Genomic DNA, 27,059 nt, shown 5'->3' on the forward strand with positions numbered 1-27,059 from the left:
ACCTTGGGTTTCCTCTTCAGGAATGGGTGCTGTCAAAGGAACAGCCTGACCCCACTCACTATCAGGGATGTGGATTTCTTCAGGTTCATAGGTCTCAGGGATGGTGTCTCTTTCCTGTGTGTCCAATGATACCTCCTTCTGAAGTCTGCTTCTTCCTCTTGGGTTCTTACTGCTGTTCCAGAAACGCCATATTCCTGCATTTCTACTTTAGACGCGGAAGTGGTGGAAGGAGTATCAGTGTCCCAGTTATAGTCTGGAATCTCGATTTCCTGAGCTGTGTACGTTTCTTGGATCACCTCTTCTTGTGCAGTGTCTGTTGCAGTGTCCATGCGTTCACCTTCATCTTTTGTTCCATCTGTCACTTCAGGTGTGTGTGGACTTGCCTCGCTTGGTGCAGACAAGGTCAGAGGTTGTGATTCTGTCCAATCACTTTCAGGTATGTGGATTTCTTGGGGTTGATAAGTGTCTGGGGCAGAATCTTCCGCCATTTGTGGTTCCTCTCTGTCTTGGAAATCCTGTGGGATTGTGAACGGCACAGATTCTGTTAATGCAGCATCAATGTGGATTTCTTTTGGCTCGTATGGCTCAGAGATGTCATCAGTGACCTCTTGATACTCTGTCTTTAGGCCGTGATCTTTTCCCTCTTCTGTTCCATGCTGCTGCATTTCCTCAGGTGGTGGAACCAAAGTCAAAGGACTTTCTTTGATCCAATCTTCCTCAGGAACATGGATTTCTTGGAACAGGTATTGCAGTTCAGGATCAGGACTGTCAGATCTGACAATGTCGATGGCATCTTCTTCTGACCTTACCAAGTCCTGGCCCAGTTCTACATCAGCATCTTCACTGAAATCTTCACTGAAGACTACAACATCCTGACTGACCTGTGCTGTGACATCATCAAGGTCTGTGTCGTCATGCTCAGTGTACTCTGCCACAGATTCCGGACTGTCAGGTCTGACCAGAAGATCGTGCCCCAAATCATCCGTGGTGGACAGCATTTCCTGGAATTTTGGAAATGAAGATATACGTTCTGAGGTGAGTTCAGCGTCAGGGCTGTCAGGTCTGGACGTGGAAACATCTTCCACTTGTGGTCGTGTCAAATCCTCACCAAAGTCCACTTCTGCCTCTTCACTGAAGTCTTCTTCAAAGGGTGGCATCTCCTGGGCAACGTCTGCAGTGACATCAGACAAGCCAGTCATCTCTTGTTGCTCCGTCACAGAGTCTGGACTGTCAGGTCTGTGAATGACGTCTTCTGTCCAGGCACGGTCATGTATCTCCCTTTCAGAAAAAGGAACAGGATATTCTTCAGGCCAAGTCAGACCAGTGGTGAAAGGAGCATCACGTTCCCAGTCAGTGTCTGGAATCTGGATTTGCTGGGGTTCATAAGTTTCTGGGATCAGCTCCTCTTCTTCTCCTTCAGCACATTTTGTTGTTGCCATGTGTTCACCTTGGGTTTCCTCTTCAGGAATGGGTGCTGTCAAAGGAACAGCCTGACCCCACTCACTGTCAGGGATGTGGATTTCTTCAGGTTCATAGGTCTCAGGGATGGTGTCTCTTTCCTGTGTGTCCAATGATACCTCCTTCTTCAAGTCTGCTTCTTCCTCTTGGGTTCTTACTGCTGTTCCAGAAACGCCATATTCCTGCATTTCTACTTTAGACGCGGAAGTGGTGGAAGGAGTATCAGTGTCCCAGTTATAGTCTGGAATCTCGATTTCCTGAGCTGTGTACGTTTCCTGGATCACCTCTTCTTGTGCAGTGTCTGTTGCAGTGTCCATGCGTTCACCTTCATCTTTTGCTCCATCTGTCACTTCAGGTGTGTGTGGACTTGCCTCGCTTGGTGCAGACAAGGTCAGAGGTTGTGATTCTGTCCAATCACTTTCAGGTATGTGGATTTCTTGGGGTTGATAAGTGTCTGGGGCAGAATCTTCCGCCATTTGTGGTTCCTCTCTGTCTTGGAAATCCTGTGGGATTGTGAACGGCACAGATTCTGTTAATGCAGCATCAATGTGGATTTCTTTTGGCTCGTATGGCTCAGAGATGTCATCAGTGACCTCTTGATACTCTGTCTTTAGGCCGTGATCTTTTCCCTCTTCTGTTCCATGCTGCTGCATTTCCTCAGGTGGTGGAACCAAAGTCAAAGGACTTTCTTTGATCCAATCTTCCTCAGGAACATGGATTTCTTGGAACAGGTATTGCAGTTCAGGATCAGGACTGTCAGATCTGACAATGTCGATGGCATCTTCTTCTGACCTTACCAAGTCCTGGCCCAGTTCTACATCAGCATCTTCACTGAAATCTTCACTGAAGACTACAACATCCTGACTGACCTGTGCTGTGACATCATCAAGGTCTGTGTCGTCATGCTCAGTGCACTCTGCCACAGATTCTGGACTGTCAGGTCTGACCAGAAGATCGTGCCCCAAATCATCCGTGGTGGACAGCATTTCCTGGAATTTTGGAAATGAAGATATACGTTCTGAGGTGAGTTCAGCGTCAGGGCTGTCAGGTCTGGACGTGGAAACATCTTCCACTTGTGGTCGTGTCAAATCCTCACCAAAGTCCACTTCTGCCTCTTCACTGAAGTCTTCTTCAAAGGGTGGCATCTCCTGGGCAACGTCTGCAGTGACATCAGACAAGCCAGTCATCTCTTGTTGCTCCGTCACAGAGTCTGGACTGTCAGGTCTGTGAATGACGTCTTCTGTCCAGGCACGGTCATGTATCTCCCTTTCAGAAAAAGGAACAGGATATTCTTCAGGCCAAGTCAGACCAGTGGTGAAAGGAGCATCACGTTCCCAGTCAGTGTCTGGAATCTGGATTTGCTGGGGTTCATAAGTTTCTGGGATCAGCTCCTCTTCTTCTCCTTCAGCATATTTTGTTGTTGCCATGTGTTCACCTTGGGTTTCCTCTTCAGGAATGGGTGCTGTCAAAGGAACAGCCTGACCCCACTCACTATCAGGGATGTGGATTTCTTCAGGTTCATAGGTCTCAGGGATGGTGACTCTTTCCTGTGTGTCCAATGATACCTCCTTCCTGAAGTCTGCTTCTTCCTCTTGGGTTCTTACTGCTGTTCCAGAAACGCCATATTCCTGCATTTCTACTTTAGACGCGGAAGTGGTGGAAGGAGTATCAGTGTCCCAGTTATAGTCTGGAATCTCGATTTCCTGAGCTGTGTACGTTTCTTGGATCACCTCTTCTTGTGCAGTGTCTGTTGCAGTGTCCATGCGTTCACCTTCATCTTTTGTTCCATCTGTCACTTCAGGTGTGTGTGGACTTGCCTCGCTTGGTGCAGACAAGGTCAGAGGTTGTGATTCTGTCCAATCACTTTCAGGTATCTGGATTTCTTGGGGTTGATAAGTGTCTGGGGCAGAATCTTCCGCCATTTGTGGTTCTTCTCTGTCTTGGAAATCCTGTGGGATTGTGAACGGCACAGATTCTGTTAATGCAGCATCAATGTGGATTTCCTTTGGCTCGTATGGCTCAGAGATGTCATCAGTGACCTCTTGATACTCTGTCTTCAGGTCGTGATCTTTTCCCTCTTCTGTTCCATGCTGCTGCATTTCCTCAGGTGGTGGAACCAAAGTCAAAGGACTTTCTTTGATCCAATCTTCCTCAGGAACATGGATTTCTTGGAACAGGTATTGCAGTTCAGGATCAGGACTGTCAGATCTGACAATGTCGATGGCATCTTCTTCTGACCTAACCAAGTCCTGGCCCAGTTCTACATCAGCATCTTCACTGAAATCTTCACTGAAGACTACAACATCCTGACTGACCTGTGCTGTGACATCATCAAGGTCTGTGTCGTCATGCTCAGTGTACTCTGCCACAGATTCTGGACTGTCAGGTCTGACCAGAAGATCGTGCCCCAAATCATCCGTGGTGGACAGCATTTCCTGGAATTTTGGAAATGAAGATATACGTTCTGAGGTGAGTTCAGCGTCAGGGCTGTCAGGTCTGGACGTGGAAACATCTTCCACTTGTGGTCGTGTCAAATCCTCACCAAAGTCCACTTCTGCCTCTTCACTGAAGTCTTCTTCAAAGGGTGGCATCTCCTGGGCAACGTCTGCAGTGACATCAGACAAGCCAGTCATCTCTTGTTGCTCCGTCACAGAGTCTGGACTGTCAGGTCTGTGAATGACGTCTTCTGTCCAGGCACGGTCATGTATCTCCCTTTCAGAAAAAGGAACAGGATATTCTTCAGGCCAAGTCAGACCAGTGGTGAAAGGAGCATCACGTTCCCAGTCAGTGTCTGGAATCTGGATTTGCTGGGGTTCATAAGTTTCTGGGATCAGCTCCTCTTCTTCTCCTTCAGCATATTTTGTTGTTGCCATGTGTTCACCTTGGGTTTCCTCTTCAGGAATGGGTGCTGTCAAAGGAACAGCCTGACCCCACTCACTATCAGGGATGTGGATTTCTTCAGGTTCATAGGTCTCAGGGATGGTGTCTCTTTCCTGTGTGTCCAATGATACCTCCTTCCTGAAGTCTGCTTCTTCCTCTTGGGTTCTTACTGCTGTTCCAGAAACGCCATATTCCTGCATTTCTACTTTAGACGCGGAAGTGGTGGAAGGAGTATCAGTGTCCCAGTTATAGTCTGGAATCTCGATTTCCTGAGCTGTGTACGTTTCTTGAATCACCTCTTCTTGTGCAGTGTCTGTTGCAGTGTCCATGCGTTCACCTTCATCTTTTGCTCCATCTGTCACTTCAGGTGTGTGTGGACTTGCCTCGCTTGGTGCAGACAAGGTGAGAGGTTGTGATTCTGTCCAATCACTTTCAGGTATCTGGATTTCTTTGGGTTGATAAGTGTCTGGGAGAGAATCTTCCTCCATTTCTGGTTCTTCTCTGTCTTGGAAATCCTGTTGGATTGTGAACGGCATAGATTCTATTAATGTAGTATCAATCTGGATTTTCTGTGGCTGATATGGTTCTGTGTCCAGGTGATGACTTGTATCATGGAGGTCTTCATCTTGTCCCTGGTTTATGATGAAATGTGAGGCAGCTTCGTTTTCCTGTTGTGGAACTAATCCTTCACTTTCTTTCTTTGGTGCCTGTGTTTGGATATCTTGGGTGTGAAGTTCTTGGCTAACATCCTTTTCTGAAGCAGTCACTTTTTCTCCAGCTCTGTTGCTTTCTTCAGCAAACTCTACCTTGTTCCTCTCACTGAACTCCTCCCCCCTTGGCTTGGTGTGGGACGTTGCCCCGTGGCTTTCCACACTGGCGAACAGGTCACTGTGGGGGATATCAGTGACCACATGAGCTTCTTCCTTCAGCTTTTCGACACCGTGTGTGTCATCAGTTGGCAAAGCCAACGGAGTGTCACCTGATTCATCTTGTACATCTGAATTATTCAGATGACTTTGTTCAGATAATGTGTGTCGTTTGTCGAAGTGAATGAGGTGTTGGCCTGTTTTGGTGATGCTACCAAGCTCAAAGGGGAAGGACTCAGGACTGTCAGGTCTGTGCATGACGTCACTCTCTGTCGTGGCCTCGGCTGTAGCGTAGATTTCTTCTGGTGAAGTGGGGGTAAGCAGAACATGGTCTGCTTCGAAATATTTGTCTGGTGAAGAAATCTCGACTGTCCTCTGTGTCAAGTTTTCAGCTGAGGCACTTGTTTGCTGAACACTCTCCAAAACCTTCTCCAGTTCCTCCTCAGTGGACGTACGATGTTCTGTGCTTGCAGGTATGTTGGGATCAGCCTCACTTTGATCTCCTAACTGCTGTGATAGAGACACGATATCTGTCATGAGGTCTGTCTCTCTGGACCGTGTTTCTGTTGTAGAATCAGTCTCCTTAACATCGTCACTTCTGTCGACTATCGGCGTTTTTTTTTCTTCCACTGCTTCATCCAAGGGTGATAAAGAAGCTGCTGAGGGAATGACTTGCTGAACATGAACACTACCAAACACAGGATGTGCAGTGATGGCTGCTGTTTCACGTGCAGAGGTTTCCTCTCCTGAAACTTGAATCGTCCCAGGCTGGGTCAGCTGAGCGGTATCAGCTTCTGTCACTGACATCTCAGGGGACAGAGTGTCAACGTCAGTCTGATCGCTTCTGGTGTCCACGATCCAACGAATGTCCTCTGTGGACATAGCATAATAGAGGTCTTCCCCAGGGAAGACCTTCATATGGTCAGAATTCCCTGGGTAACTGCATTGTGAAATATCTATGCTCGGAGTTGGTGCAGGAACAAATATTCTCTCAATCCAATCGACTGAGAGTGCATAATAAATCTCTTCCCCTTCCACCACTATCTGATAGATTGTCCTAGTCCTGAGATCAACAGTGATGCTGTCCGAAACGTTGATGTACCTCATGAGGAATTCGGTCTGCAGAACACTCTGCTGAACAAAGACGTTGGTCATGACACGGTTCATGACGTCTATGCTCACAGCTGTACCTGTTTCTACATGACCTGGACCTCTTCCACCTCTCTCCATGGCAACTGGGGACAGAGGGCCTGGTCCAGTCTGCGAAGTGCTCCAGTCTGTCTGGCTGAACAGAAGTGTGTGTTGTTCTGGTGCACGTTCTGCTTTGACACCTTCAAGACACTCTAATCTATTATCATCCAGACCAGTTCTTCTCCCTTCCTCTGTCATATGAAATGATTTACCGAAGTCTCCATAATTCTCAGGGCTGTATGCTTTTTGGTCTGTTTTTGCTGTTTGGTGAGCAACAGTCAGCATTTCCCTGTGTTCTGAAATGGGGGATACTGGTTCTGAGATGAGTTCAGCGTCAGGGCTGTCAGGTCTGGACGTGGAAACATCTTCCACTTGTGGTCGTGTCAAATCCTCACCAAAGTCCACTTCTGCCTCTTCACTGAAGTCTTCTTCAAAGGGTGGCATCTCCTGGGCAACGTCTGCAGTGACATCAGACAAGCCAGTCATCTCTTGTTGCTCCGTCACAGAGTCTGGACTGTCAGGTCTGTGAATGACGTCTTCTGTCCAGGCACGGTCATGTATCTCCCTTTCAGAAAAAGGAACAGGATATTCTTCAGGCCAAGTCAGACCAGTGGTGAAAGGAGCATCACGTTCCCAGTCAGAGTCTGGAATCTCAATTTCCTGAGCTTCGTAGGTTTCTAGGATCAGCTTCTCTTCAGCAACTGTTGGTGTTGCCATGTGTTCATCTGGGGTTTCTTCTTCAGGAGCGGAGGCTGTCAGGGGAACAGCCTGTCCCCAGTCACTGTCAGGGACGCGGATTTCCTCAGGTTGGTAGGTGTCTGGAATAAGGTCTCCTTCCTCCATGCCCACTGAAATCTGCTTACGTAGTTCAGTCACAGGAACACTAAATGGAGCTCTGTTGGACCAATCACTGTCCTGTATCTCTTTGTCAGAAAACGGCACAGAATAGTCTTCAGGCAAACTTGTACCCTCAGATCGCACATCTTGAAAAAAGCCAACTGGTATTTCCTCTCTACTCTTTCTGGATGGTAAAATTATAGTTGCTCTCTCTTCTTCGATTTTTTCTTCCTCTTGCATTTCAGCAGATGTCAATTGTACTGCCTCAGACCAGTCTGAAGACGGAACCAGTATTTCCTGTGATTCGTAGAAAATAGAGGTTTCTGGACGTTCTGTTCCATCAGTCACTGCTGTTGTCTCAAGGTGCGGTTCTGCTGATGTACACACTGTCAGAGGTGGTGCTTCTGTCCAGTCTTGTTCAGGAATTTGGATTTCCTGAGGTTCATAATTCTCTCGGAAAGTGTCTTTGATTATTTCAGATTGCTGTCTGTCTCCTAGCTCCTGTGTCTGTGGAACTGTGAATGGCACCGATTCAGAAAATGGAACCGGATATTCTTCAGGCCAAGTCAGACCAGTGGTGAAAGGAGCATCACGTTCCCAGTCAGTGTCTGGAATCTGGATTTGCTGGGGTTCATAAGTTTCTGGGATCAGCTCCTCTTCTTCTTCTTCAGCATATTTTGTTGTTGCCATGTGTTCACCTTGGGTTTCCTCTTCAGGAATGGGTGCTGTCAAAGGAACAGCCTGACCCCACTCACTGTCAGGGATGTGGATTTCTTCAGGTTCATAGGTCTCAGGGATGGTGTCTCTTTCCTGTGTGTCCAATGACACCTCCTTTCTGAAGTCTGCTTCTTCCTCTTCAGTTCTTACTGCTGTTCCAGAAACGCCATATTCCTGCATTTCTACTTTGGATGTGGAAGTGGAGGAAAGAGTATCAGTGTCCCACTTATAGTCTGGAATCTCGATTTCCTGAGCTGTGTACGTTTCTTGGGTCACCTCTTCTTGTGCAGTGTCTGTTGCAGTGTCCATGCGTTCACCTTCATCTTTTGTTCCATCTGTCACTTCAGGTGCGTGTGGACTTGCCTCGCTTGGTGCAGACAAGGTCAGAGGTTGTGATTCTGTCCAATCACTTTCAGGTATCTGGATTTCTTGGGGTTGATAAGTGTCTGGGACAGAATCTTCTGCCATTTGTGGTTCTTCTCTGTCTTGGAAATCCTGTGGGATTGTGAACGGCACAGATTCTGTTAATGCCGCATCAATGTGGATTTCCTTTGGCTCGTATGGCTCAGAGATGTCATCAGTGACCTCTTGATACGCTGTCTTCAGGTCGTGATCTTTTCCCTCTTCTGTTCCATACTGCTGCATTTCCTCAGGTGGTGGAACCAAAGTCAAAGGACTTTCTTTGATCCAATCTTCCTCAGGAACATGGATTTCTTGGAACAGGTATTGCAGTTCAGGATCAGGACTGTCAGATCTGACAATGTCGATGGCGTCGTCTTCTGACATTAACAAGTCCTGGCCCAGTTCTACATCAGCATCTTCACTGAAATCTTCACTGAAGACTACAAGATCCTGACTGACCTGTGCTGTGACATCATCTAGGCCTGTGACGTCATGCTCAGTGTACTCTGCCACAGATTCTGGACTGTCAGGTCTGACGAGAAGATCCTGCCCCAAATCATCCATGGTGGACAGCATTTCCTGGAATTTTGGAAATGAAGATATACATTCTGAGGTGAGTTCAGCGTCAGGGCTGTCAGGTCTGGATGTGGAAACATCTTCCACTTGTGGTCGTGTCAAATCCTCACCAAAGTCCACTTCTGCCTCTTCACTGAAGTCTTCTTCAAAGGGTGGCATCTCCTGGGCAACGTCTGCAGTGACATCAGACAAGCCAGTCATCTCTTGTTGCTCCGTCACAGAGTCTGGACTGTCAGGTCTGTGAATGACGTCTTCTGTCCAGGCACGGTCATGTATCTCCCTTTCAGAAAAAGGAACAGGATATTCTTCAGGCCAAGTCAGACCAGTGGTGAAAGGAGCATCACGTTCCCAGTCAGTGTCTGGAATCTGGATTTGCTGGGTTTCATAAGTTTCTGGGATCAGCTCTTCTTCTTTTCCTTCAGCATATTTTGTTGTTGCAATGTGTTCACCTTGGGTTTCCTCTTCAGGAATGGGTGCTGTCAAAGGAACAGCCTGACCCCACTCACTGTCAGGGATGTGGATTTCTTCAGGTTCATAGGTCTCAGGGATGGTGTCTCTTTCCTGTGTGTCCAATGACACCTCCTTTCTGAAGTCTGCTTCTTCCTCATCAGTTCTTACTGCTGTTCCAGAAACGCCATATTCCGGACTTGCCTCGCTTTGTACAGACAAGGTGAAAGGTTGTGATTCTTTCCAATCGTGTTCAGGAATTTGGATTTCCTTTGGTTCATAATTCTCTGGGAAAGGCTCTTCAGCTATTTCAGGTTGCTTTCTGTCTCCATGCTCCTGTGTCTCTGGAATTGTGAATGGCACAGATTCTGTTAACGCAGCATCAATGTGGATTTCCTTTGGCTCGTATGGCTCAGAGATGTCATCAGTGACCTCTTGATACTCGGTGTTCAGGTCGTGATCTTTTCCCTCTTCTGTTCCATACTGCTGCATTTCCTCAGGTGGTGGAACCAAAGTCAAAGGACTTTCTCTGATCCAATCTTCCTCAGGAACATGGATTTCTTGGAACAGGTATTGCAGTTCAGGATCAGGACTGTCAGATCTGACAATGTCGATGGCGTCGTCTTCTGACCTTACCAAGTCCTGGCCTAGTTCTACATCAGCATCTTCACTGAAATCTTCACTGAAGACTACAACATCCTGACTGACCTGTGCTGTGACATCATCAAGGTCTGTGTCGTCATGCTCAGTGTACTCTGCCACAGATTCAGGACTGTCAGGTCTGACCAGAAGATCCTGCCCCAAATCATCCGTGGTGGACAGCATTTCCTGGAATTTTGGAAATGAAGATATACATTCTGAGGTGAGTTCAGCGTCAGGGCTGTCAGGTCTGGACGTGGAAACATCTTCCACTTGTGGTCGTGTCAAATCCTCACCAATGTCCACTTCTGCCTCTTCACTGAAGTCTTCTTCAAAGGGTGGCATCTCCTGGGCAACGTCTGCAGTGACATCAGACAAGCCAGTCATCTCTTGTTGCTCCGTCACAGAGTCTGGACTGTCAGGTCTGTGAATAACGTCTTCTGTCCAGGCACGGTCATGCATCTCCGTTTCAGAAAAAGGAACAGGATATTCTTCAGGCCAAGTCAGACCAGTGGTGAAAGGAGCATCACGTTTCCAGTCAGTGTCTGGAATCTGGATTTGCTGGGGTTCATAAGTTTCTGGGATCAGCTCTTCTTCTTCTCCTTCAGCATATTTTGTTGTTGCCATGTGTTCACCTTGGGTTTCCTCTTCAGGAATGGGTGCTGTCAAAGGAACAGCCTGACCCCACTCACTATCAGGGATGTGGATTTCTTCAGGTTCATAGGTCTCAGTGATGGTGTCTCTTTCCTGTGTGTCCAATGACACCTCCTTTCTGAAGTCTGCTTCTTCCTCTTCAGTTCTTACTGCTGTTCCAGAAACGCCATATTCCTGCATTTCTACTTTAGATGTGGAAGTGGTGGAAGGAGTATCAGTGCCCCAGTTATAGTCTGGAATCTCGATTTCCTGAGCTCTGTATGTTTCTTGGATCACCTCTTCTTGTGCAGTGTCTGTTGCAGTGTCCATGCGTTCACCTTCATCTTTTGTTCCATCTGTCACTTCAGGTGTGTGTGGACTTGCCTCGCTTGGTGCAGACAAGGTCAGAGGTCGTGATTCTGTCCAATCACTTTCAGGCATCTGGATTTCTTGGGGTTGATAAGTGTCTGGGGCAGACTCTTCCGCCATTTGTGGTTCTTCTCTGTCTTGGTAATCCTGTGGGATTGTGAACGGCACAGATTCTGTTAATGCAGCATCAATGTGGATTTCCTTTGGCTCGTATGGCTCAGAGATGTCATCAGTGACCTCTTGATACTCTGTCTTTAGGCTGTGATCTTTTCCCTCTTCTGTTCCATGCTGCTGCATTTCCTCAGGTGGTGGAACCAAAGTCAAAGGACTTTCTCTGATCCAATCTTCCTCAGGAACATGGATTTCTTGGAACAGGTATTGCAGTTCAGGATCAGGACTGTCAGATCTGACAAATTCAGTGACGTCGTCTTCTGACCTTACCAAGTCCTGGCCCAGTTCTACATCAGCATCTTCACTGAAACCTTCACTGAAGACTACAACATCCTGACTGACCTGTGCTGTGACATCATCAAGGTCTGTGACGTTATGCTCAGTGCACTCTGCCAAAGATTCAGGACTGTCTGGTCTGTATAAACGATCACACTCAGGATGCAATTGCTGTTCCCCAGTTTGTTGATAATTAGACTTTGGTTCAGTGCCTTCAGCGCCTGTTTCATGACTGAAATCTGTTAGAATGTCCCATTGGCGTTCAGGGTCTAGCATCATCCCTCCATCGTCTTCTGAAACAGCTATGATCTCTACCATCTGCATTCTTTCCGCAGAAAGCCAGTCAGAATATTCTGCTGGAACTAAGACAAATTCATCGTCATCTTCCTCAAGAAGGATACCCTCTTCGGTGGATACAGGTTCAGTTGGGACTGCTTCCAGCTGCTCTAAGACTGCAGCATTCTCTTCAAACTGGTCAAGTGCGGTGAAGAGTTGTTCAGTTTGCTCTGATTCTGTAACAGATTGTGCTGCCTGTTCTGCTGATGGAGCAGTTCCTTCAGTTAACATGCCCTGATCTGCCACCTCGTCGTGTGCACCTGATGTACGTCGGTGACTTGTGTATGGTTCACCAGACAGTAGGACGGTTTGAAAGGATGATGCAGCAGACAACATATCCACATCAGAGCCCAGTTCTGTTGATCTGTCCACTTCAGAATACTGCAGGGATGTTTCGTCAATGCTGGACTCTAGTTCACTGAATCTGTCTGCACTGGATGGCAGTTCTGAGGAGCTGTCTTCACCCAGTACGGTGCTGACGTCAGTGCTAGTTTCTGTGACACCATCAACACAAGATTCAATGGCCCTGGGAACCTTGGATTCCATGACATCATCAAGATTGGATTCTGTGACATCCACACCTGATCCGGTGATTTTATCAACACCAGATTCAATGATGTTGTCAACATCTGATTCAAATATGTCAACAAAAGTAAGAGATTCAGTGAAGTCATCAACAGCAGATTCAGCGATGTCATCAACAGCAGATTCAGTAATGTCAACAGCAGATTCGGTAGAGTCATCTGTAACAGTGACCACATCAACACCAGATTCTGTGACGCCATCAACACCAGATTCGATGACGAAATGAGCAGCAGATTCCATGGCATCAACGCTGGATTCTGTGACGTCATCAGCAATGACCTGAGTGATGTCATCACCATCAGTGTCCTGTCCCTTGGTTCTGTCAGCTGGAGACGTCACACTGTGACCACCATAAGACGGCCATCGCATGCTGCTGTCTGTTTGAATTTCTAATACAGGTGTTTCATCAACACTCGATCCAAGGATATCTTCAAAAGCAGGTTCGGGAATGTTATCTGCACAAAACTCGGTTTCAGTTAATCTGTCAGCATCAAAATCTGTTATCATTGTCCTGTTCATTCTTGATTCCACTTGACTGGTACTTTCCATGTCTTGATGCAGTCTGATCATTCTCTCAAAATCAGATTCCTGTCTGAACACTCCTTCGTCAGCAGAATGTGATTCAGACGTTACTTCAGTTGTGGATTTCTGTTCTGTGGATCGTTTTGCAGATTCCAGTTGACGCTGTTCTGCATCACCTGGAGGTAGATGCGAATCTTGTTTGCGTAAACCTTCGTCCAGTTTCGAAGCGGGAAAGTCTTTGGCTGGCAAAGTCTCATCCTCAGCTGCCAAGCTGTGTGAGGGTCTGGAGAGTTGGTCGAGTGTGGTTGTTTCCTGTTTTGATATGTCGTGGTTCTCAGTGGTCCCAGTTTGGCCGGAAGTGACATCGGCCAGCATGCCGAATGTGTCGGGAACTGTCTGCTGAGTGGTGAACAACGGGAAATCAGATTCCCATTTCGGAGTGTCCAGGGGCTCTGCTAAAGATGCAGAAAGATCCTCAGCACGAGCGTCCTCCACTTCTGCAAACCTCAAGGCTTGGAGCAGGTTTGGCTGGGAGGGGGGAATGTCCATACTTGGAAGTGAGATCTGGCAAGACGAGGTGACGTCACTGCTTTCATCCGGAAGGTCTTCAACAACAAATTCCCCTGTAGGAGACATTGTTCCTGAAGAAAGCTCGGCAGTCGATGACGTCATCATGTCGGAGACACTCCTGGGATCAATGTCAGAAGTACTTCGTGGATCTGTGAAGTCAAATTCTACATCAGATACAGACATCAACATGCTTGTATCATCAAGGGTTGATGTGGTCACGTGATCAGTGTCCTCACAGCTTGACAGGGAGCTGTGTGGAAAGTGGAGGTGAGGGGGTTGTTGTGAGGTGGGGTCTGGCTGCAGAATGATGGGCGTGGCGTTATCAACCACGTCAGCAGACTCCAGGGTGGTCGTGACCAGCACTTGTTCACAAAGCGGTGGCTGGTTGTCCAGAGTCTGGCCCACGTCACCACCCTGGCTGTCCCTGTCAGGAACACGCTCTTCTGGTAGTTTGTCTTCCCCAGGACCCCAATGTCCCCGTGTCAGGGCCCCCTCGTCAGCAACGTTTTCAAGCATTAGTTCACTGACGTCTTGATCCATAGTCACAGTGTCTTCAGAAACTGTCCTTTCAGCAGGTAAACGCGATGAGTGTGATGGATGGATTGATGTAAATGGATGTGGGATGTCAGAAGCAGAATGAATGTCTACGCCTGGCTGAGAAGGAAAAGGAGACATCATAGTTGAGGGTTTTGTTTCCTTCAAGCCAGTTTCATGATCTGGAAGATCAGATTCCTCATGAATCACCAGTGGCGCAAGAGGTTCACCACTGAGGGGAAATTCTTCTTTGCTCTCCATGGGTGACTGGAAAGCTTGGTATTCTCCTGTTGCCGTGTCTATAGGAACAAAAAAGAGAGAGGAAGACGGTGACCATTCAGACGTGTCTTGCGTCCTGTCACGTGAGTCCAAATCTCGTGGATGGTCAACGGAAGGAACTGCTCGATGTTCGAAATCAACAGAGGTACCCTGCTCATGCCGCTCATCGAAACAACGGGACTGTCCAGTAAAGGATTCGGTAGTTTGGGAAGGTGTCCATGTGATGTGGCTGCCCGCTGAGGTCTCTTCCTTCCGGCCAGCATTCTGAGAAACTGATGACACACCTGACGAATCGGTCACAGAACGTAGCACTGTCGGGTCGACAGGTGAGTCTGTGCTGGACATGAACGGGAAATCCACTGACGAGTCCACACCTGACTGGACTCCGGATGAGTGAAGGGGGTGGACACCCCCCACAGGGAGTGACGTATGGGGAGTCTCTGCCTGGGCGGCGGAAACCGGCACGCTTCCTTCACCCTGTCCTAGACACGAGAGTCCGTCCCCGCTCAGGTCCGTGGAACCCTTCTCGTTGTCCTCTGGCTGCAGAGGGTCCACCGAGGACTCGTCCCCCATTTCCCAGCTCTGCCAGAGTTTTTCTAAGTCTTCTCTCTCTCGGCGTGCCACTTCAGCTAGGCTTTCCTCCCCTGGGCAGCTCTCCCAGTTCGTAAGGTCGAAATCGTCGCTGGTCTGGCTTCCGGATCGTGCGCGTCTGGAGCCATGATGGCGCTTGCGTTTGTAGGCTGCAGTGGCTGCTCGGTTCTCCAGGTCTTCAGATTCTGAGTTCGATTCTTGGGATGACTGGTGTAAGATCTGCACAGAGAATAGCACACTGTGGAGTCAGTTGTTCACCACTGGTTGACTGATTGATGTGTGAGTGAATAAGTGGGTGGGTGAGGGATGGAGGATTTGAGTGAAGGGGGGTGGGGGTGAGGGAGTGAACTAGTGAGTAATTGAGGGAGGGGGAGAGGGATGAAACTAGTGACTGAGGGAGTAAACTAGTGATTGACTGAGGGAGGGGGGAGGGATGAAACTAGTGATTGAGGGAGGGGGAGAGGGATGAAACTAGTGACTGAGTGTGGGAGAGGGGTGAAACTAGTGATTGAGGGAGGGGGAGAGGGATGAAACTAGTGACTGAGGGAGGGGAGAGGGAGTAAACTAGTGATTGACTGAGGGAGGGGGGAGGGATGAAACTAGTGATTGAGGGAGGGGGAGAGGGATGAAACTAGTGACTGAGTGTGGGAGAGGGGTGAAACTAGTGATTGAGGGAGGGGGAGAGGGATGAAACTAGTGATTGAGGGAGGGGGAGAGGGATGAAACTAGTGACTGAGGGAGGGGAGAGGGATGAAACTAGTGATTGAGGAGGGGGAGAGGGATGAAACTAGTGACTGAGGGAGGGGAGAGGGATGAAACTAGTGATTGAGGGAGGGGAGAGGGATGAGACTAGTGATTGAGGGAGGGGAGAGGGATGAAACTAGTGACTGAGGGAGGGGGGAGGGATGATCTGAATGATCATTATTAACCCTTTCACCACGAATGTCGCATTTCATCAAAAACCAAACCAACAACAACAACGAAACAAAACATAACAACAAAGTGAACCCTGACCTCAAAGCATTCCCGTTCTCTCCTGAGCGTAATCTGAATGATCATTGTTAACCCTTTCACCACCAGTGTCGCATTTCACCAAAAAACAAACAACAACAAAGTATACTCTGACCTCAAAGTATTCCCGTTCTGTCTTGAGCGCCGACCAATGGTCTTCATTCTGGTTGTAGGCCCAGGCCCATGGATACTCAGTGGCCCATTCTTCATCCTCAGAGGGCACCTGGATAGGGGAGCGGATGTCGGTGGGGGGCCAGCGGTTGAAGACGTCATAGCTGTCCTGGGAGGAACTGCGCGACGAAGGAGTACCGCCCCCTCGTTTCTGTTACACAGTCATCACCATGATGGTGAAAACAACAACAGCAACATGACGTAGATATGACGTCATGTTGATAATGATGATAACAACAACAATAATGATAGTAATGATAACAACAACAAAACAACAATAATGATAGTCATAATAATAATTATTATTTATTGTTTTTTTAATCACTATATATAAACATCATCAACAATAAGAACAAGAAGAGGGAGAAGAACAACAAGCACAGCAAGCACAAGAAGACAAACAAAAACAATGAGAATAATAAGAAACTGATGAACCCCACACTGTTATATTGCACATTATTCATAATGATAGCTTCCACAATCCATTGAAAAAAGGCAACAGTATCACTGACGCTGCGATAGCCGATTGGTCAACTTCAGGCGCGCTGGCTTGGAACGTCTGGAATCGTGTGATAGGATGGATAGGTCATGATGAGGATAATCGTGGTGATGGTAATGATGGTGAAGATTTATTTACTTATTTCTTTTTATTTTATTTTTATTTATTTTTTGTTTTGTTTGTTATTTTATTGTTGGGTTACGCTGCTGGTCAGGCATCTGCTTGGCAGATGTGTAGCGTATATGGGTTTGTCCGAACGCAGTGACGCCTCCTTGAGATACTGATACTGGTGAAAACGATGTTGATGGTGCTAATGATGATGGTGGTGGTGTTGATGATAATGACGATGGTGGTGGTGATGGTAAAGATGGTCATGAAAATGAGGAAAATATATTGTGGAGGACATAACGACAAAAAAATTTAAACATTTAAGGTTATTAAATAAATAAAGAAAGAAAAAGACTACGCTTTGCTCATCGCCATCAAAACCATGCCATCACTGTTTAGTATAGGCTACCGATACACAGATGATGTGTGTGCATTCGAAATTTTGAAGAAAAGTTTTAAGAAATAGATTTTTATTTCATCAGCGGACAACTGCAGAGTTTTTATTACGCACGTACGGACGCGCGCGCACAATGTGTATAAGTGCGCACGCGCGTACTCATAATGATATGATTATATCTTCACCTCAACCGAACAGTTAACACAGACAACCCCAACACCAATGACTGGTTCATATTTTTGTTGGATTCTACAACTTCCTGTCATTCGTATCAGCCAAGGATTTCATTTCCGGTCACTGTTCACCAGCCATAGACAATGGCCGCCACCTCTCCGCTGACAAAGAAATCACAACTAACTGTCTGTCCTCACGAGAAATAAATTAGCCCCAACGACATCCACTGCTTCAATGATGAAATCACAGTTATTTTGTACCATATACTAGGTACACATTGATACCCCCCGACCCCCACCCCGTCCCCACAAAAAAAACAACAAAAAACACAACGACAACAAAACGCGATTGCGATGAAAGAAAAACATCACGATCTATTTAAAAATTAAGAAAACAAGACAACCCCCCCCCCCCCCCTCCCCTGAAACAAAAACGAAACTGAAAAGAAAATAGAGAACACCAAATGAAGTTTGAAATCTCTTCTTGGTAAAATATTCTCCGAAAAGAAACGTTCTACATCAAGAACAACAAAGGTTAGAATTGCATGGCCAAGTTTGCTTTGTTAACAGCAGCTCAGATTTTTGTTATCTTAATAGCAGTTCAGAGAGAAAAGAAAATAATTCGACAAACAGACCCGCAAACGGATGTAAATAAAAACGAAAGGATTCACATACCTTCTTTTTCTTTGCTCTTCTGTCTGCATTGTCTTCTCGACATAAACTCATACCCATTACTTAAAAAGCAAGAAAAGACCAGAAAAATCCCAATTCCGTTTCGACCTTACAACGAAAACCCGACCTGTCATTTCGTCCAACGTCGCTCCTCTGCTTGATGAAAATATAAACCGCAACCAGATTTTGCAAGGGAATGAACACCAGAGTGCGTGCATCACGTGGGCGGGGTTACGCATGCGTCACAGTTTACAATCGCTCCATCGTTTCCGGCGAATGTTAGAGGGAAAAGATCAGAAGGAAAAACACACACTGCAGCAATACAGATGTATGTAAGGCAATGTATCCTTCAGCAATGGGAATGGGACGAAAGGTTGGGGTGAAAGGGTGTGACGTGAGTGAAAGCACGGGTGGTCGTCGTTTGTTGATCCATCCAAGGTCAACCCGGACAGGGTAGATCTAAACACCGCCATTGCTGTGGTGAACAGAGTGGGAACATAGAGGAGAAACACAGGAGTCAGCACTGGTTGGTTTTCTATACACAGGTACAGAAATTCACGTTTAGATACGTGCAAATAAATAAAATAAATTACAAATACACTGAGGGCGTTGTGAATGCATCTGTTGAGATTGTATTGGCTTTCTCGGGAGTACTACTGAAATGAGAGGAAACACACACACACACACACGCACACACATGGGAAATGGATATATAAGTGTCCAAGCCTCCATTGTATATATTTGTATTACTCTTTTTCTCACAACAGATTTCTCTGTGTGAAATTCGGGCTGCTCTCCCCAGGGAGAGCGCATCACTACACTACAGCGCCACCCATTTTTCTGTATTTTTTCCTGCGTGCAGTTTTATTTGTTTTTCCTATTGAAGTGGATTTTTCTACAGAATTTTGCCAGAAAAAACACTTTTGTTGCCGTGGGTTCTTTTACGTGCACTAAGTGCATGCTGCACACGGGACCTCGGTTTATCATCTCATCCGAATGACTTGCGTCCAGACCACCACTCAAGGTCTAGTGGAGGAGGAGAAAATATCGGCGGCTGAGCCGTGATTCGAACCAGCGTGCTCAGATTCTCTCGCTTCCTTGGTGGACGCATTACCTCTAGGCCATCACTCCACATCGGCATACTGGTCACTAACCAAAAATGTTACTTTTGATCACAAAATCTCAACCGTTTTTTTTTTAAATGTTTTTTTGTAGCGACGGATAAAGCCTTATCCTCACCCTGTCCCAATGGTTAGGGGACAAACTAAGAGACACACAGATCTGTTCCTACAAGCCAGTCGAACGGCTACTTGCCAGTCGGCTCATTTCGTTTTCGTTTCTAATCAGTGACCCGAGTGCACAGCAGAGAATTATTGCCGACACAAACCTCGTGTGTAGCCTCACTGATAAAAAAATAGATGGATAGTTCATTGGCCAGGAAAACTGAAGCCAACTGGACGCCATACTGACACTCGTATCCAGCTGTTAGTTCTTTGAGAAGCCGTCTGGTTACTGGTGGTAGTTTTTGAACTGTGACTATATATCTTCAATGAAATCGTTTTATGCTTGCTACCATGACATGCCAGATATTGTGTCTTGATTGATATCTGCCAATGGTTTATTTACCAAAGTTATTACAGGAAAACAGTGCAGTGACACGTATCACAAACTTGCTGTGGAGGCACACACAGGAATGTCAGCTTAACTAACGCCACGAGCAAGTGAAAGTTTGCCGTGAAGCAGTCATCGTAGCCAGCTGAGCGCTCGGCTACATATATGAAGTTACCACTTGGCGCTGTACTGACACGAGTAGCAAAAGGGCTGATTGAACACTTCCGCTGGCTTCAGTTAGCAAAGGGGCTGAAAGAAGGCTGCGCTATCCACCTGTCTTAAGTCAGTGATGTAGCCTTCACAGAGCGGAGGCCACCAAGCAGAGGCCACTCCCTCGCTCAGAAACTGAACCAGCAACGTGCAATCCACCCAGCCAACTGCAAAAGCTTCCTCCACAGAACTCTGCACCCGTGGAACAACCTGCCACCCAGCTCTTCCGGGCAGGTCGGGTCGGCGTTCTTGTGCCGTGTCCGCACCATCTGATCTTCCTCCTCATGATGACGGTAAGGAGCTCATCGTGGGGTCCAGTGGCTTGGGTTGGTGATCTTCTGTCGGACTTCAGTGTTCCTGACGTGCTCAGCGGAGGAGATGCCCAGTAGCTTTCAGAAGCATCACATTTCCATGGCTTGGATCTTCTCAGTTTCGGAGGTCGGCAGTGAGTGTCAACGTTTCGCAAGTATAGAGAAACATTGATTGAACCAGTACTGGAGTTACGTTTGGCCTTCTCCAGAAACACTCCGCCGTGGAGTTAACTTTGGGGAGGGGGGCCATTCTGGAGCATCACACCGGCTGCAGGCAGAAAAATCCAACCTGTGCTGGGGCTCAAACCCGCGTCCTTCCAGTCGTCAGTCCGCAGCGTTAACCACTGAGCCACAGCGCCTGCTTGTTCCCACACTTTGAGTTCAAATCAACTGATGTTGATGTTTTGGTCCAGCCAAGATTAGTCAGTGTTCTAAAGCATTGGTTACGTGTATGTGTGCGTGCATGTACATCTGCTTGTGTGTGTCCAATGTGTGTGTGTGTGTGTGTGTATCAGTGTGTATGTGTGTGTGTGTTTGCCGTACTAACGTAAGTGTGTATGTATGAGTATATATGCGTGCGTGCTCATGTGTGCATACACGTGTGTTTGCCAGTGTGTGTGTGTGTGTGTGTGTGTGTACTAACGTACATCAGTATATGTACGAGTGTGCGTACGTGCGTGCAGTGTGTGTCATGCTCATCGGCGTATGTGTATTTGTGTGTGTATTTGGGGGTGGGGGGGGGGGGGGGGGGGGGGAGAATTCTTGCATTCGCACCTTGCGCACAGAACTGTCCTGGTGCACCCACAGTGACTTGGAAGTACAAGTGAATGCGAACGAGCACGTGCGCGTGCGGATTTTGGCATCACGCAATTCAACTTACCCCCCCCCCCGGCCCCCCTTCCCCGTGACTGATATTATTATATGTATGCACGTGAGCGTAAGCCTTCGCACAACGTTCTTTGCCACGTGGAGATGGCGTGGGGGAGGGGAGGGGTGGGGAGAGAGGTGGGGGGCAGCGGGCACCTTTTCCTCCACAGAGGCTGCTGTGTGAAGGTGACTCCCAAGGTCATGTCCCCCTCCTCCCCCCCCTCCCACGCCGTCTCCCCCACCATTCCTCCTTTCCTTCCAGCAGGAGAGAGAGAGAGAGAATTGGGTGAGGGTGACAGCAGGGCTGGTTCGGGAAGAGGGTGGGTGGTGAAGGAAAGAAAGAAACGACTTAAAAAAACGGGGGTGGGGTGGTGGTGGGGACAATCAGTAAAAACAGCCAAACCAAGCAATCATCAATCAATATAGACAGGAAGACAGAACGAACGAAATGAACAAGGAAAACTGACGGCGTCTGCGGAGGTGTAGGCGGAAAGACAGGTGGACAGAACAAAGTACAACAAACAAAAACACAACAACAAGAAAAGCACACACACACACACACACACACACAAATGTCAGGACTTTTGTATACTCACTCTCTCTAAGTCGTGCGCGCGCGCGGTATGTATGTGTATTAATGTTGTCGTTATTCTTATTTTGTTTTGTCTTCTTTTATTTTCTGGGTGGGTGTGTGGGGAAGTGGGGGTGGGGGCATTGTGTCGGGTGATCAGTGTAGCGGGGGTTATGATAGGTGTGAATCAACTGCAGAATGATATGACCAGGTGTTTTTTCAGGTCTCCAGGTATTGTTTCATACAACATAGCATGCGGTATGCGTGTTTACAGTGCAAATATACAGACACACATAGCCTGTGAGAAACTGACAACAGTGTGTGTGTGTGTGTGTGTGTGTGTGTGTGTGTGTGTGTGTGTGTGTGCGTGCGCGCATGCATGCGTGTGTGTGTGTGTGTGTGTGTACTTTGGCTCATGTAGACTTAGTTTCGAGACATTGACGGTTTCTGTTTTGTATGGGGGTAGAGAGAGAGAGAGAGACAGACATATATACAGACACACATGTACCCGTGTCAAGGGGTTGGGACATGATCACAATGGCAGAATGTGTAACTGATCAACAAACACTAACATAATTATGCTTCATGTTGACTGGTCATTGACAACATTATTTCCTGCCTGAAATATATCAGTCACACAACCCGCTAGTCCGGCTATACGTACAGCTGGCATCAGACATCAGTATACTGATTTAAAAACAACAACAAAACAAAACGAACAAAAAACAACAAAAAACACCGCTAAAATAAGAGGAATACCTATAGAATTTGCTGGGAATGTAACTTCCTCGGAGACAGTAAAAAAAAAAAAAAAAAATCTGCATGGGATATAATAATCATAGTACACATTAATTCAGTGTCTGAAACACCTTTATGACCAACAATCACAAGAAACTTTCAGTACCTGGACTGATGACAACTGTGACTGAATCCGCAAAGCTGACACACGTAATCTAAACTTGGCTAAAGTTCTTTTCAACACCCTATGCTCTAAGTCAAAATGATACTGCAACATGCCTGAAACATTGCTCAAATGAAGTCTCTCTGCCATCCCTGCACAGCTAGTCTTTGTTTGAATTCGCTGAGAAAAAAGGTGGACATTTTGAAGCCCTTGGTTTTCCAAATACCTCACCAAAACAGTATTCATATAAAGTAATACATATGATGTAAGCCTAAATGTTTTTAATCTCTATAGTGGAGGGTTAGAAACATTTTATACGTTTTCAAAGGTAAACGATCTTCGGACATTCTCATTAGTTTCAACCAGTATTTTACTCATCTTGTATAAATATTAATAGAGAGAAAGAGAGTAGGTGTGCCTGCCACTATCCACACGTACACACACACACAGAGAAAGAGAGAGAGAGAGAGAGAGAGAGAGAGAGAGAGAGAAAACTGTATGATTTTTATGACTTAGGCCAACAGCTCCTATCATACCAGATGCAAACAAAACACATTTCCGATAAAATTCGACAGCGAAACATAACTGTTAAAATGGATGGTGAATACCAATGATTATTAACTCTGCACTAAACTGGTATCCACCCCCTAAGAGAGAGAGAGAGAGAGAGAGAGAGAGAGAGAGAGAGTACAGGTTCAGACGGAAGGTAAGTCAGTAAGTTGATAAAAGAGAAAATGGGTCAGTCACGTGGCAGAGAACCGTCACGAGTTATGCCCCATTATCATCACAAACGAAAAGTCAGACGCAGCATGCAGAGTGCTCGGCCTTTTCTGCAGCAGTTGTTGTTGGAAGTTCGTCTCTTGTCTGGTCTTTTGTGTGCGGTAAAGGGCAAAGAGTTGCACCCCCTGTCTCCCCCCCCTCCCTCCTCCGCGACCCCCCCCTCCCTCCCACCCCCTGCTGTTTGCGCTGAAGGTTGGCATAACTGGGTTGCTGTCAGTGTCTGTACCATCACGCCGTAACTAGCTCAGTGACTGTTGTACACGGCTGTATGTCTGGGCCTCATTGTTACCAACTGACAGTCTCACCATGTGTAGGTCACGTGGAGGGGTGAGAGTAGATGGGTGGAGGGGGTTGGGGGGGGGGGGTAGTGAGAGAAACAGGGTATGTGGGAGGGGGTGGGGGAGGGGAGGAGAGAGGGAAAGAGGGAGACAAAATAGAGAGAGATTGAGGAATAGGGAGAGAATGAGAGATATGACTGTTGTTTCGTCCTACTTGTAACGCAAGATATGACTTGTAACGTTAGATATGACTGAAGTTTCGTCCTACTTGTAACGTTAGTTATGACTGAAGTTTCGTCCTACTTGTAACGTTAGTTAAGACTTAAGTTTCGTCCTACTTGTAACGTTAGTTAAGACTGAAGTTTCGTCCTACTTGTTACGTTAGTTATGACCGTTGTTTCGTTCTACTTGTTACGTTAGATATGACCGTTGTTTCGTCCTACTTGTGACGTTAGATATGACTGAAGTTTCGTCCTACTTGTGACGTTAGATATGACTGAAGTTTCGTCCTACTTGTTACGTTAGATATGACTGAAGTTTCGTCCAACTTGTAACGTTAGATATGACAAGTTTCGTCCTACTTGTAACGTTAGATATGACTGTTGTTTCGTCCTACTTGTGACGTTAGATATGACAAGTTTCGTCCTACTTGTGACGTTAGATATGACTGTTGTTTCGTCCTACTTGTGACGTTAGATATGACTATTGTTTCGTCCTACTTGTGACGTTAGATATGACTGAAGTTTCGTCCAACTTGTAACGTTAGATATGACAAGTTTCGTCCTACTTGTAACGTTAGATATGACTGTTGTTTCGTCCAACTTGCAACGTTAGATATGACAAGTTTCGTCCTACTTGTAACGTTAGATATGACTGAAGTTTCGTCCAACTTGTAACGTTAGATATGACTGAAGTTTCGTCCTACTTGTAACGTTAGATATGACTGAAGTTTCGTCCTACTTGTTACGTTAGTTATGACCGTTGTTTCGTCCTACTTGTTACGTTAGATATGACCGTTGTTTCGTCCTACTTGTTACGTTAGATATGACTGAAGTTTCGTCCTACTTGTTACGTTAGATATGACTGAAGTTTCGTCCTACTTGTTACGTTAGATATGACCGTTGTTTCGTCCTACTTGTGACGTTAGATATGACTGTTGTTTCGTCCTACTTGTGACGTTAGATATGACTGTTGTTTCGTCCTACTTGTGACGTTAGATATGACCGTTGTTTCGTCCAACTTGTAACGTTAGATATGACTGAAGTTTCGTCCAACTTGTAACGTTAGATATGACTGAAGTTTCGTCCTACTTGTTACGTTAGATATGACTGAAGTTTCGTCCTACTTGTTACGTTAGATATGACTGTTGTTTCGTCCTACTTGTTAGTTAGATATAACTGAAGTTTCGTCCTACTTGTAACGTTAGATATAACTGAAGTTTCGTCCTACTTGTTTAGATATAACTGAAGTTTCGTCCTACTTGTAACGTTAGATATGACTGAAGTTTCGTCCTACTTGTTGGTTAGATATGACTGAAGTTTCGTCCTACTTGTTACGTTAGATATGACTGTTGTTTCGTCCAACTTGTAACGTTAGATATGACTGAAGTTTCGTCCTGCTTGTAACAACAGAAAAGACTGTTGTTTCGTCCTATTTGTTACGATAGATATGACCGTTGTTTCGTCCTACTTGTTAGTTAGATACGACTGAAGTTTCGTCCTATTTGTTACGATAGATATGAGCGTTGTTTCGTCCTACTTGTTAGTTAGATACGACTGAAGTTTCGTCCTATTTGTTACGATAGATATGAGCGTTGTTTCGTCCTACTTGTTACGTAAGATATGACTGAAGTTTCGTCCTATTTGTTACGATAGATATGACCGTTGTTTCTACCTACTTGTTACAGTAGACAAAACTTTAGTCCTACCTGTTACGTTAGATATGAACGCTGTTTCGCCCGTGTGTGTGTGTGTGTGTGTGTGTGTGTGCGTGCGTGCGTGTTTGTATACACACACATACTACAATCACATACAATATATCACAAACATAGACGTACAACACACACATCAATCCATTTTCCTCAAGAAGGAGACAGAAAAAAAGTTTAACTCACTCAGTACGGCCAGTCCTCTCTTCTCCTCTACACAGACCCTTCGAATGTCCAGTGGGTGTCTGAATGACCCAACCTTTAGCTTCCGTCGTCAGAATTGTGGTATTCTTTGTCAACATTCACCTCTTCAGTATAAGAGCCTTCCGCTTGCAATATTTTGATGATGGTAACTGGGGTGAAACGCTGTTAACGTCGTCTCTTTCGCCGTTCGTATGGAGAGAGTTAAGATACACACACACAAAAATGAAAATAAAAAAAAGAAGAAGAAAATATAAGAGAAAAAGATATTAAGTGATAAACATCACATGCATGCTGAACATTTCCATGCTGGGTTGGTTTGGGTTTTTTTCAAACTAGAATCTAACTCTCCAACAGCAGACTAAGTTCAAGCCGGTGACTCAAGCTTTATTCACCACACCAACAAACTGGTGACTCAAGCTTTATTCACCACACCAACAAACTGGTGACTCAAGCTTTATTCACCACACCAACACACAAACTGGTGACTCAAGCTTTATTCACCACACCAACAAACTGGTGACTCAAGCTTTATTCACCACACTGACAAACTGGTGACTCAAGCTTTATTCACCACACCAACACACAAACTGGTGACTCAAGCTTTATTCACCACACCAACAAACTGGTGACTCAAGCTTTATTCACCACACCAACACACAAACTGGTGACTCAAGCTTTATTCACCACACCGAGAAACTGGTGACTCAAGCTTTATTCAACACACAAACTGGTGACTCAAGCTTTATTCACCACACCAACAAACTGGTGACTCAAGCTTTATTCACCACACCAACAAACTGGTGACTCAAGCTTTATTCACCACACCAACTGGTGACTCAAGCTTTATTCACCACACCAACAAACTGGTGACTCAAGCTTTATTCACCACACCAACTGGTGACTCAAGCTTTATTCACCACACCAACAAACTGGTGACTCAAGCTTTATTCACCACACCAACAAACTGGTGACTCAAGCTTTATTCACCACACCAACTGGTGACTCAAGCTTTATTCACCACACCAACAAACTGGTGACTCAAGCTTTATTCACCACACCAACAAACTGGTGACTCAAGCTTTATTCACCACACCAACAAACAAACTGGTGACTCAAGCTTTATTCAACCCACAAACTGGTGACTCAAGCTTTATTCAACACACCAACACACAAACTGGTGACTCTGGTCAACCATCTTCAAACCAAAAACAAGCAATCAGTACCTTCAACTGCAAACAAACAGCAAGCCATCAGCACTTTTCAAATGTAAACCGAAAAACGGTCATTCTCTTCAACTATAAGCTGAAAACTAGCGAGCAATCTCAGCAAGCATAGACCAGAAACGAGCAATCATTATCTTCAACAATCAAACTGACAATGAGCACTAACCGAAATCTAGCGTTCACTATCTTCAACTATAGACCGAAAATGAGCGATCGTTTCTCTTCAAATATAAACTGACAAGCCATTTTTCTCTTCCACTATAAAC

General features: G+C 46.1%; 1 protein-coding gene across 1 annotated transcript in view; it reads right to left on the reverse strand.

The window, feature by feature from the left end:
• Window positions 1-27,059, reverse strand: part of LOC143278032 (uncharacterized) — a 106,104-nt gene that overhangs the window by 37,576 nt on the left and 41,469 nt on the right. Inside the window, exons 12-13 of the mRNA XM_076583044.1 lie at window positions 16,006-16,212; window positions 60-15,098 (exon numbers count right to left, since the gene is read on the reverse strand). Coding sequence (XP_076439159.1) covers window positions 60-15,098; window positions 16,006-16,212 — 15,246 coding nt within the window. The remainder of the gene's footprint in view (window positions 1-59; window positions 15,099-16,005; window positions 16,213-27,059) is intronic.

The sequence above is a fragment of the Babylonia areolata genome, chromosome 35 (genome assembly GCF_041734735.1).
Source record: "Babylonia areolata isolate BAREFJ2019XMU chromosome 35, ASM4173473v1, whole genome shotgun sequence".
NCBI classification, from domain to species: domain Eukaryota; kingdom Metazoa; phylum Mollusca; class Gastropoda; order Neogastropoda; family Buccinidae; genus Babylonia; species Babylonia areolata.